This window comes from Passer domesticus, chromosome 11 (genome assembly GCF_036417665.1).
Source record: "Passer domesticus isolate bPasDom1 chromosome 11, bPasDom1.hap1, whole genome shotgun sequence".
NCBI classification, from domain to species: Eukaryota; Metazoa; Chordata; class Aves; order Passeriformes; family Passeridae; genus Passer; species Passer domesticus.
The window spans coordinates 23,033,214-23,046,551 of NC_087484.1; the positions used below are offsets into that span (position 1 = coordinate 23,033,214).

Sequence of the window (13,338 nt, forward strand, 5' to 3'; positions counted from 1 at the left end):
CCAGCACAGGGCTCTGAGATCCTGCATCAGAGCTATGTAGGGAGCAGGAAATTCCAACCTGCAGCAGAGTTCAAACTCTTTCTGTGGCCCTTGTAAGGTACTTGAAGCAATGTTTTGGTCTATGGCCCAGCTCTGTTTGCCTTTTGATTATCTTACAGACAGCACTTAGCAACCCACACAACCCCCGTGTATTTAGGTTTTATAGGACAGGAGAACAGAGCAGGAATGTAGGTAATGTGCCTGCCTGCCACAGAGAGCACACAGAGCGAGTGACTGCCAAAACCCCTTTCCTGACAGCATTTCTATCTATTCCAGAGTCTGTGTCAAGGAACTCCCAAAGTCTTGCTGCCTCAGGTGCTTTGTCAAGAAGAAAGTAGTTGAGATCAGTGTTTCCAGGAGAAAGCCCTGTTTTAATGGCAATGCTTTAAACTGTCCAAGGAAATTGTTAGATCAGAACTCTTTGAGCACAACAGGCTGAGCAATGAGAAAAGATATTCACAACCAAGGGATGTTGTGTTTAAATGAGGTTATCCAGGGACTTTACTCACAAGGGCTCATTCTAACAAGCACAATGGCCTCTCACAGAGAATTCAGGGATTAATAATTAGAGTATTGCAGCACAAAACTGTAGGCTGTTGTGCCCAATATGGCAGGTTCCTTCTGTGCTATGACTTGTTAGTTATGGAGTGCTATAAATAGTGGGACTGAATGAGTCTGTACACAGTGCAGAAACCACATACAAGGCTTGATAGAAGAGCACACAGTGCCTCAGTGCTTTCTAAGGATCCTTCAGACAAGGCTCCACCTTTGCATAAACTATTTGTACAACCAGATCCCTCCCACACGTGCACCAAAGTCTGGCCTGACATATGCCTGAGGCCATGGTCCAGCTGGTATCTGACATTACTCTCAGAAAAACAAAACCAGCACTGATCAGAGGCTCACACCCCACGTCTCACTGGCAAGTTTGCAAGTGCAGAAACATGCAGCAGAGGCTACAAAACCCCACCACAAACACAAAATATCCCACACCATGCAATTCATACCCTAAAATAATTAAATGCTGTTTCAGAGATTTAGGCACTAAATACTGTCTGTACAGGCACTAATGAACCTTTAGCTACAATATCTGCTGCAACCAAGCAACTCTGACCTGTCTTGGCTTCTCAAAGCTTCCTCTCCTGCTATGTGCTCAGCTGATCAATAGGAAGCAACTTGTGAATCCTGCAATGATCCAGCTGTCAGCAAACCCTCGGGATTAAGGCAGGGAAAATTTGCCTCTGCTTTGTGTTTTCAGAAAATTTAATTTCCCTACCTGCCTTGCCAAAGAAAGCACTTGACAGATAAAGCTTCAGATGTGATACCAGCTGATCATTAAGGTGGTTAGGAGTCCAGAAAATACACCACATAAACTCAGCCAGGACTCCAGTGCAAATGAGACTGCAAGGAACATATTGCTGTTCCTGGAGTGGGTCCAGCTAAAGGTCAGGTGTGTTTAAGGCACTGGAGCACTTGACATACAGGCTGAGAGAGCTTGGGCTCTTCAGCCTGGGGAAGAAAAGGCTCAATGTAACTCATGAGGGAGGTGTAGAAGACATAGTTAGACTCTGATCTGGTGGCCAGCAAAAGGACAAGAAGAAATAGACATAAACCAAAGTACAGTAGATTCTATTCCAATATAAACTTTTTTTACACTAAAGTTAGCCACAGCCTGAAAGAGGTTGCAGAGTCTCCATTCCTGGATATATTTAAACTTGACTGCTCATCCAGAGCATTGGAGTAGGACTAGACAGCTAGGAGTGCCTAAAGCATTCCGAGATTCAGGCTGCTTAGAAGCCCTCAAGCAAAACCAGAAACTTCTACAGCAGGTAAAACTTTCAGGATTAGCCCACAGCAGAGGATGCTTCAGCTCTCCAGGACTCTGGAAATTCAAATATGATTAAAGAAAATCAGCGTCAATCATGCAATTCCGCTTCCTTGCAAAGTAGAGCCATGCAGGGGGAAACTTCCATCCTCCCCGCTGCCTGATCAGAGAAGAAAAGGATCAATGCTCCAGCCAGCACAGCAAACCACACAAACCAAGGTACCGTTAAAAATATTTGTCACAAGTTTGGGAAGTAACAGAACAAAGTTATTCCTGCTCTCATCTGCTTCCAGTTTGCACCTAGCCAAGACTCACCTTTCTCTGAGCACTCAGGAGTTGCTGTACTGCCCCTTCTTTGCTTAGCAGGATAAAGGAATTGGGTCACAGTCAGCTGTAAAGTTAAAGCACTGATGCCACTACAAGTCAGTGAACACCTCAAGTGTAAAGCAGAAGATTGGGTGCCAGGTCCTCTGACAAGTGGGCAGAATGGTTCTCCTCTTCCCTATACTCCCCAAAAAATCATAAATCATCCTCTGTTTTTCTTATTACTACTGGAAAAGTTTTTGCATTCAAGGTGTCTTTTTCAAAAATGAAAACTGAAAGAAAGAAAGGTAGCACCTGAGAGAAAGACAGAATCCCAGGCTGCAGGTCCCACCTTTATTCTGAGAAAACCCAAGCAGTATTTGGCCAAGCAGCCTTTCAGGACTTGGATGCAGCAATGTTCACACTCATCTACATTTGTGATTTCAGAGACATCAAGAATGATTCAGATGAGTCAAGACTAATGACCTGGCCATAATTAATTCAGTGTATTTTTAAATAATTCTGTTCAAGTGTCAAGTCACAGGCTTAAAACACTGTGACATTTCTTTGTCTTACTCTTAGAAGTACTTTTTTTTCCCTTCTGAAAGCCAAGTTCTCCAGATGAGAGGAGTTATCTGGATCAGACAATCTCAAGTGGCTGCCTAAAAGATGCATAGGCTGTCCTACATACTATTACTATGGAGATTTCCTCCAGTGCCTCAAAGATGATGGCCAAGTGGCATTTGGGGACCAAGCAGAAGTCCCAGCTATGCAGTGTGTGCTTTCCGGTGAGCCAGAAAAAGCAGCATTAACACAGGTGAGCATTATACCACCAACCGTGTCTATAGATACACAGAAGAAAACTTGACCAGCCCCCAGAATTCAGCCTGTGCAGAGAACTGACAGTAAGACAGCATGAAATAGGACTGCCAGGCCCTAGATCTATGACAGCATAGAGATCATGGTGAAGCTCAGAACTGGGACCAAAAATAGCCCAAATTAAATTATTTTGTGCTCTCCAAAGAGAAATGGCATATCCAATCAACAAGTTTCAGTAGAGATGGGTTCTGCGTATTTTTAATTAATTCAGGCTTTTAAGGCTGATAAGAATGCCACATTTCAAATTGATCCAAATCCACTGTTTTGGGGGTATTAGTAATGCAGTGTTTTCATAATAAACTCTCTTAAAAGGTTTATTGTCAAAGCTTCTTTCAGGCATGCAGAGTAGGTTTTTGCCCTGAGCAGGATGTACCATCAGTGACCTCGAGCTGACATGCAGCCCTGCTCAGGGAGAGGGCCCTGAGAGAGTCAGCAGGAGCTGAGACAGCCCAGTGCTTCAAACACCAGCTCCAGCATCCAGACTGATATTCTCTTATCCAGGTCACTCTGTATTGCCAGAAACTGTGACAGTTTGAACACAGCCACTCAGCAGGATTTGCACAGGAGCCCCACGAGCAGCTTGCCTGCTGTAGGGCTGGGAACAGCCCATGCTCACTCTGGGATTGTTCACCTGCCTGCAGCCCCCTGCTGTCACCTCCCAGCTGGGACCCACTCACCCTGAACACTGCAGGAGGGTATTTTTTGGACAAAGTCTGACCTGGCCATTTGAGCACACAGGGCTGCTGGCTCGCGTGATTCTCCAGAGCTGCACTGTGTCCCAGACCAGGGACAGTGTCACAGAGTGTGGTCACTTCCCTTGATGCCTTTAGGAGCTGGAGCAGAGGCTGGATGGAGTGTAGAGCAATAAAATGCTTCAATAAATAAAGTGCTTCAATAAATAAAGATTTATTGAAGTGCCTTCAGAGGCCACACCCTGGCAGCAGCAGAGCCACAGTCCTGCCTCTGCCCAGGGGGCTCCAAGCAAAGGAGGGCTTGGTCACAGATCTCACATTTTTATAGGCTTTAGTCCATTTGCATATAGGAGTTAACTGTCCAATTAACAGCTTCAAATGATGAAGTTTCATCCTCCTTGCTTGCTTGCCCACCCTCCTCCTTTCACGTTCATGCTTTGGGCCTGAAGTTTGAGGAGATTGTCCTTGAGTCTCCAGCTGGAATAGGATTGTTTTGTCTCCACCACCCTATGGTAGATCCCGGTGACACTTAATATAAAGCTAAAAGCTGCACACCAAAACAGAACAGACAAATCTGAACCCCAAGGTATCATCCTGAGGGCCAGCAAGGGAAGTCACAGCACAAGAGCAGCTCCAGCAGCCCTTGGGCTCAGCAGGTGAGACTGACTCTCGCTGCCTGCTGCACCTCCCTGCTACAGCTGAGCCTTGAGCTCCCAAATAGCTCAGGTTGGCTTTGTTTAGATTCAGTAATTATGCAGACAGCTTCTCCTCCTTTGAACTCCTATGTGCCTTGGCATTTGTAAAGATCCTGCAACAGGGAATAGAATAATGTTATAGGGAGAAGAATAATCTTAATGACAGCTCCAAGGACAGGGAGCTGTAGCCAGTAAGGGCACAGGCCCTTCTTGTGGTTTCCTTTGCCTCTTAGAACACTCCTTGAAAACTCCTAGAAAACTGCTGAACTGCAGTTTCCCAATGCCAAGTCTGTCTTTTCACATGTACACCCTGGTAGTGATTGTGGTTCACAAAGAGCTGAGGGATTCTCACACCTGGCCTGGAAAGGTTCCATTGGCCAAGGGAGAGCAGAGTAAATCCTACCCATTCCAGCAGATCATTTTGTGCTAACACTGGTTCTCCTAGCTGACTGCCTTTTCCTGCATTTTTATGGACACTTCAATTTAAAAAAAAAGAAAATACCCTAATTCAAGACTACCTCATGGAAACTACTTCCATTAGCCAAAAGGGAAACTCCTGCAATTTCACTGCCACATAGAAATAAATCTCTGCCAGCTGTTTTGAAAACATCATTAGTCTTATGTTCCTTTTTTCTCAACATGAAGCATTCCAATGCCGTTATAATGATTCTTTTTTTAAATAATTTTTTTAAAAAAATTAAAGTTCTGCATTTACCTCATGTTCCTGACAAAAAAACTTCTTTTACAAGCTATTTTATAAATACTTACATGTAATTTACCTTCCAAAGCAAGAGGATGGAACCACATCTGTACCTTAACAGTACACTTGAAATGGATTTCAAATTATTAGCCATTTATCAGATACTTTAAGAAGGATCTTGAAAGTTACCTTATCCATTGGTAAAAAAAAAAGGTACACCCCACATGCAGAAATGCTTGGTTTTGAGAAATCTTACAGAGGAATGTTCTAGATTTAACTAATGAATAACCTTGTGTGTTTGTATATGATTATATTTATATTTGTGCATATGTATATATATATATATATATATACACATATACACACACACACTTCCACTCAAACGTGAGGTAAAATATAATTCAACAGAGTAAGAACAAGGATAATATTCAAAATAATTGTGTACTCAGCTGCCTTTAGCACTTGATTTCCCTCCTATTATATGACCACTTGCCAGCCTTCACCCTGCTGGAGGCCACAGAATGCAGGAATCAGCTGCACATGAGGTGATGCATTAGAGCATCCATAAGCACTCCCTGGGATACAGCACAACTTCAAAATGGCTCAATTACTCCAGCAAAGCAATTACTCTGTACTCCATGGCAAAAAGAAAAGAAAAAAATAAAGGTTTATTTGAGCTTTTATGAGCCAACATCATAGTCCAGAGAATCTCTCACTCCTTGACTAGCAGGGACTGATAATAACAGCAGCAAAGCTCTCTACCTGTTTAGGCAAATACACCCCGAGGGATATTTGCAGTAAGAGCTGCCAAGACTTGGATGTTCACACAATGTAATCCAAGACAGTTAACCGGGTGCAAACTATGTTCCTATCAGCTTACACCCAGGCTACTGTCTCGCTTTCATGTGCAGAGACACACTTTTAGGAGCATCTTTTTGAGAATGGTACAGCCACTGAAGACACCCAGTATCCAAGAAGACAACTCATCTTGAGTTTTTGGGCCTGCTCAGGCCAATGTCCTGCGCAGTCCAGCACACTCAGCTCATCCTTGGCACTTTTAAGCAAATCACTGAACTAGTTAGTTGGTTTAACAAACACCAGGCCATAAAAGGATTGTGAGATGAGACAGGATTCTAATTAAATTAGAAGCCTCCACAGATAATTACTGACACTCAGAAGAGGGCTATATTTCTCTAATCCTTCAAAGACACTTCTCATGATCCAGAAGAACTGGAGAACAAGACCTTAGTAGGGAATAAGCTTAGTTACAGACAAGCTTAGTCATTTAAAGGCCATATCCCAATGGCAAAGGACAGGGAGGATTGTCCCCTACATTGTTTAACTTAACTAATTGCTAAGCAGCCATGGCAAAGCTGCATCCTGTGTAGGCAGCAAGTACACATGCTCTGTGACCACTGGGCATAGATACTATTTGCCAGCACGTGCTTTAATCTATTTTTGCTGGTTTTTTTACCTACATGAACTAGACCCAGATAATGCAAATGAAAAGGTAGGGTCAAGTTTCTACCAGGTTTGAGTGTCTACCTAAAGGTAGAGAAGAAAGGAAGGTCAAGTAAGCTTCATGGCACCATTTCATTCCCCTTTTCTATTGGACCCTTTTCTCTTCCTGCTGCAAGAGCTGTGATGCTGACAGTACTGAAATCAGGTGGCTTAAAGCTGTTTCACATCCATGCAGAGAAATAACAGCAATTGAAGCTGGGATATATCCCAGAGAAGTGGTGGTTTGAAAGACTTCTCTAAAGGTAACTGAATCTTTGAGAAAATACAGCCTTAGAAGTTGTCATATTCCTCAGCAAAGGAACTAGTGATCACAACCTAAATGTTCTTCATGAGAGTTGTTTTGAAGGCAGAGAAGGCAAAGGATGAAGATGGTGTACCTGTGACACCTGGGGAAGTATCACGGGCAGTGTTCCAAAGATTTAGCTTTCCCTGCTGCAAACACAGCATCAGCAAAGATGGGAATATTTATTTCTGATAGTCACAGGTGCTAATCTGTGCCTCACAGGGACATGAGAATAAGCATTTTACTCCTCTTGAAACAACACAAAAAATTCTCAAGGGAAAATCAACTAGAACCACCCCCAATACATTAGTATGCAATTAGAGCTCCAAAGTAGCTGAACTTATAAAATCTGGTTCTGCTGCAAACAGAGGCGCAGAAACATTATTAGACTTCCTACCTATATTAACACTATTTTCATTCCCTTTAATGGAACAGCATGATGCTAGAGGATACTCTTCAATGAAAAAACAAAACAAAACAACATTTAGTAAGTGTACTAAATGTGTTAGGTGGCCAAGTTTACACACATTTATTATTGACTGAGATTCCCTTTACTGGAATGAACTCAACTACTTACTAATATAGATGCCCTCACTATTTGAATGTGATGCCAAGTCACAGTTCAGAAACACTCAACACTATTTGGAAGATGTATTTTCAACTAAGAAATATTTACTTAAGCTTTAGGGCAGCTCACTAGCTCATCCAAGAGATGTGCATCTTGTAATTCTTCCTCAAAAGTTCAGGATTGCCCTTAGGTTTAACCTTCTCATACCAGTCACCATTACAAATTAATCTACACAGAGGAAAAAAAAAGTGAATTTAGCATGGATTATCATTTGTTTGTTCTTAAATCCATCAATTATTTGTTCAGAAGATGAGTGGGAGTTATTCTGGCAGGTGACAGGGGATATATGAGGGAGCACATAGGACATGTTAGAGTGCAAGCAATGAATCCAGCTGAAATATCCTAGCTCAGGATTTGCCAAGGTAATGGCGCAACACAACCTGCAGATGCTGCACTGGATGCTCTGAGGCACTCACTTTTTTTCCTCCCTGTTTGCCTTTTGATGCATTCTGAAGCAATTTGAACCTTAAATCAATCTCCCCTTGTATGACCTCTAACTCTTGCTGAGTGACCCTAGAGAAAGAAGGATCAGTGGAATTATGCACTGCAGTCCATGCACACAGCTGAAGACATCAGTACCAAAAAGACAGGGCTAGGGGAAGAAAAAGGAAAAAGAAAAGGTTCAAAAGAAAATCTCTTGCCAAACAAGAACGCCGCAAAGCATTCGCCACAGCTCTATTGCTGGCTCTCCCATCAGCCACAACAATGAAATGAATGACTTGGAAAAAACCTTCCTAAAAAACCCACAATTTTCTTTTTAAGCTCTGAATGAAGAAAAAAAAACCTCCACACCCACGTTTCATGTTTTCTAGTTTGTTTAAAGGCCATATTCCCAAGGGCAGTAGATGAGCATATCTGCATATTAGGAGCCACAAATCTGTGCAGAGGCGCACTGAAGTGGAGCCTGTACAATTAAATTGCTACATATGCACAAATGCACTGAGGATCCCAGGGAAACTATGGCAACCACTAGTCCTCCAGGTTGTGATTCTCCCTTTGTCCCTACCTTTCTTTGCTCTTCCAGCCCTTCCCAACTTGGACAAGAAAAAGAATAAACAGAAGTGTTAATGAGGTCGGGATTGGACCTGCAACAAAGGAGCTGGAAAGGCAAAGAGAGCTGCTCACAGACTTGAGTCTGGAAACATTCTAAAGGAAAAACTTTTCAGTGGAGTTGTACAACAGTGATGAATGGGATACAGGCAGCCCTGGGGTACAAAGTCCTGCCTAGGAAACCAGGGCTAGAGCACCCAGAGTGCCACTGGCTGGAGCACTGGCACAAGTGACTTTAATCTGGATGCCTTATGGGGTTTTGGCCAGCTGAGATCATTACAGCCCCATTTTCAGAATTGCTGAGCCACCCCAACTCCAGTCCTTTTCTCACAGGAGACCTGCACCGGACTTGGACACTGCTTGTAAGTATTTAAAAATAGCAAGAATACTGTCCAAGTGTCAAATATATCTTTTTATCTATCCTGAATCATGCTTTGAAAGTCTTTTGGGCCCTCTATGAGGGTTACTGATGCTTGCAAAGTCCTCTGGCATCCTCAAATGGAGAGCCTGGTAGAGGAGTAAAGCATTCCTTATTTTCATTTTATTTATTTCATTCCTTATTTTCATGTTTATATTTAGCTTCAGGGAGAAGGGCCTTCTCGTGTAAGGTAGTGTTTATTGACATTTAGACCAGAAATGCCACTGATACTAAAAAACAGTAGATTTTTTTTCACTTCCTACAAGCCTGAACCATGGGGTTTTGTGCATTGTATTTCAAGCAGCTTGAAATACATTTCATTGTATTTCAAGCAGCACAGAAGTTTATGCTGTAACTGCCACATTTAGCTTCCCCTCTTGATCAATATATTACAACAAGGTCAAACCCAAACCAAAAGGAATTGTATACTTCATTACTGACTGCAGAGGAAGATAAAGCAAAGACAGTTTTTGCTCCTGTGAACCTCAGAAAACTCTGTCTTTTCTACACAGGGGATGTGAATTTGTATTTCTGAAATCACACACTGTCAAACATATGCATACATAAACACACATCTCTGTCTCTTCACCTCCTTGGAATCTAAATTATCTACAAGAAAAACTCCAATGGATACATTCCAATCGTACCTCCCACCTTCTTTTCACCTCCACATTTCAGTCGTTTAAATCTGGCTTATTTCTACTCTTCCCTGAAGTCTTAGACAGCAACAGACTCAGTATAAAGATCCCTACAGAAAAGGTGATGTACACACAGGGGAAAAAAGCAAAACCCTCTCTGCCAAGTCCACCTATGCAGCCTTAAGGACATGCAGGATCCCTTTCAAACAGAGAAAGGGACTGACTCATCCCTCAGACCTCTTTTAATGCAATGTTGGGCACTTCACAGTGTTTCCATACAGTCTGTACCCTTTTTCCCCCCCTAACTCCTTGATGTATCACATGGAAAGAGGCTGGAGGCTGCCTGCTCCTCTGAGGAGGGGACATTGCCACACATTTAAGTTGCTGCTTCTCTCATGCATTGCCAGCTGCTACTGATCCTGCTGGGTTTTTTTCTTGGGTTTTCTGTTTGGGTTTTTTTGGTTGGTTTAAACAATGTATTAAATTTTACCATTCAAAAATGTTACTCAGAACAAGCTTTAAAGAAATCCTGCCTCGCTCCTCAAACAGGCAACTGACGTTGGTGGAGAGGAGCAGTTCTACCACAACTTCCTAACTTTAAGCCAAAGAGGAATTCTGGCAGAGAAGAATCAAAACAAAATAAATTAAATAAATTCTCCCTAGCGATCTGTTTCTCTCAAAGTTGAATCCTAATTCTGACCTGAATTGTGTTAGTAGATAGAGACAAACTGCTCAGAAAACTTTTGCACATGAGAAGACACCTATCACACAGGCAGGAAGGAGGCTGAAATGCAGTATCTGCTTTTTTTATTGTATTTATATATCAATACTGTAATTATGAAACTTAATTTGGTTTCTCCCTGTCCTCAGTCTGTCTCCATACCATTTTCTGTTCCATTTCTTCACATCTCTATATTTCCTGCTAAATGCATGTAGCATCCACAAAATGACACCACGCCTCACAGCCTTGGGAGCAAGACTATTGTGGAAATGAAAGAGCATTTAGAAAAACAGACTTAATGTCAGAGCCTGCTTTTTGCCATCAACCTCACTTCTTTTGTATCACTGTGCACCATTTGTTTCAAGTGACCTGATTAAGCCCAAGCATGCTTCCAGGGAGGGCAGCTGACAGCAAACCCTGTGACACAGAGGGGATGGAGCCACTGCTGCAGCCCCACAGAACTCTGAGCAGAGTTTGCAGAAAGACCCTGTGCCAGACGTACCTCATGCCAATATCAGAGCATGCTGGGGTTAACTTGCACTCCCAGTTACAAGAGAAAAGAGCCTGCAAATGCTCTGAGAATGCAAAAGCACATCGTCTTGCACTTGCAGCCCAGGTCTTTCCCCAAAGAGCACCAACGGCTTGATCTCACCCTCAGCTTTTTTTCCTGTCCCTGGACTCTCAGGTTGTACTGTAGGTGGTTGGTGCTTTTGGCCACCTAGAAGGTGGGGTATGCAGGGTGGAAAGTCAGGGAGACTGGCCACCCTGCTGTAGCCCTTTCCTGTGTGGTTGTGCAGTTACTCACACTTCAGCAGAGACTCCAGAGCTGCAATGGAGATTTTATTAAACAGCTCTGGATCTACAGTAGCAGATGGAATGATAAAACCTTTCAATAATTAAAAGTACACACAGCTAAAGCAGATTACACAGAACTACACCCTGAATTCTTCCCAAGCCTTGATTCTAGCTGGTAGCACTGGGTATTCTTACTAAGGAAATGGCAGTCACTGGTGGCCTTGAAGGCACTTGTCTGAATTTGTCTAAGAGAGGTACTAATTTACTGCAGCTCTATTAAAAATCTCTCTAAACAGCAACAGCTGAACAGCTCAGCAGTCATTGGCCATTAACATCATTGCCAGGATCCTTTGCTAGGATCAGCTGGGAATGAGAAACCTTCTTTACTATGCTTGCAGTTCAAACATTCAAACCCTAAACAGGCACATCAGTAACTAAAAACCAGAATGCCAGATCCAGGCAGGCTGAGCCAGAACAGGTCCAGGCTACATGAACATGCCTCGAAAATCTCTGGTTCAGAAAGACATTAAATAATGGATGGGAAAGCAAAAACTGAACTTGAGCAGCTGGCTCAGGGACCTGCCTTTCCCTCCTTCAGAGCACAGCAGTGCAACCCTACCTAGCTCTCATCTGCTGCACAGCACTCGCCTGGGCATTTTCCAGAGGCAGTGATAATCTCTCCACTGGAATTTACAGAGAAATATCAACTCTAACGTTCAGCTCTATATGATTAAGCCGAAATGAGAAATGTTCCAATAGCTTTAATCAGGTAGAAGCCTACACACTGTTTCCAAAGCCATTAAAAACCTATTTCTTCCCTCCTGACTTAAGAAGTCTATTAAGGATCTGTGTTGTTTTGGTTCAGGTTTAAGTCTGCAGAGGGTATAGCCAGCAAATAGTGAATGCTTTGGTTATCTCTCTGGACTAAGATACTGCATTTCCAAATTATATACTTTTTCCAAAAGGTTTGGTTTCTCAAGGTCAGTGCAATATCATAGAGCAGCTAAAAAAATAAATAGAAAAAGGAAGGAAAGAGCCCCTTACCTGTGGCAGAGTGCAGACTCTCCAAGCTCCAGTACCTGGACAGGACGCCTCTCATGCCACCACCACCACACACCACCCCGCTGCTGTCTGAATCCGAGCCCGGCGAGAGCCCGGAGCTGCCACTGCTGCTGCAGTTCTCGGCACTGTGTGCCCCGCTGGACTCGCTGGGGCACTGCTGGGTCCTCATGCAGGCGGGTGACAGGGGGAGCCGGGGGCTCTGCGGGGCTGCGGGAGGGCTCGGGCAGCGCTCTGCGGAGCTCTGGCAGGGCAGCGGGACCTGGCAGCGCCGGCCGAGCGCTGGGCTGGATGCCGAGCCTCCGCTCCGCTCGCCTCGGAGCATCCTGACATCATAGGGGTCCGCTAAGGAGGCTCCCTCCCAGGCAGCTCCGCAGCCGCAGCTTCCAGCGGCTGATTTTTATTAAAGCCGATTGCAAGGCATTAAGGAAGCAAAGGGTGAGGCAGAGATCTCTCCTCCTAATTTAGCAGGACTGTCAGATTAAAAATAAATAAGTGGAAATGGTAGAATTTCATGCATTTTAAAAATGCCCGAGTGAGAGAGACCTTGTGTTATCTGCTTCCCCTGAGAACTCAGAAAGGATTTAACATATAAACTAATCATGTTTAGAACTGGCTGTGGCTGCTGCTATTAAAAAACTATTTTTGTAAGTACTCGGAAAAAGAATTCAAAATGAAATTAAAGCCAGAAAAACACAGATTGAGATTTGAGGAGATTGCAGCTGGGAGTTTTGAAAAAATCATATTAGCATCCACTCCCAGACTGCAGACCTGGTATGATCCCTATTTCCGTGTGTAATCTTTGTAAGAGACCTCAACTGAAACAGCATCCCTGACTACCATTTACTAGAAAGTTTTATATTCTCATTACCTAACAGGAGATTCCCTATCCCTATAAAAGGATCCTGAAAAAACACCAGTTTCCTGGGAATGCAGAAATACCTGTGCACTTTAACAACAGCTTTGAGGAACCACAGAGATTTTGTAATAAAGGACATTCCTGGGCTGCCACTCTGCTCAAAGACCTTGCAGATTTGTCAAACTACCAAAGTGATTTAAGAGTAGCCACATGGTTTGTACCCTGTGCAGCAG

At 43.4% G+C, this 13,338-nt stretch overlaps 1 protein-coding gene across 2 annotated transcripts in view; it reads right to left on the reverse strand.

The window, feature by feature from the left end:
- ARHGEF4 (Rho guanine nucleotide exchange factor 4) overlaps nucleotides 1–13,338 on the reverse strand; it is a 205,676-nt gene that overhangs the window by 92,897 nt on the left and 99,441 nt on the right. Inside the window, exon 1 of one of the 2 annotated variants that reach the window (XM_064435812.1) lies at nucleotides 12,232–12,591. The exons of the other annotated variant lie outside the window; for it this stretch is intronic. Within the exon in view, the coding sequence (XP_064291882.1) occupies nucleotides 12,232–12,571 (340 nt within the window). The 5' untranslated portion in view covers nucleotides 12,572–12,591. Of the gene's footprint in view, nucleotides 1–12,231; nucleotides 12,592–13,338 lie in introns of those variants that run through there. 2 annotated transcript variants of the gene reach the window in all.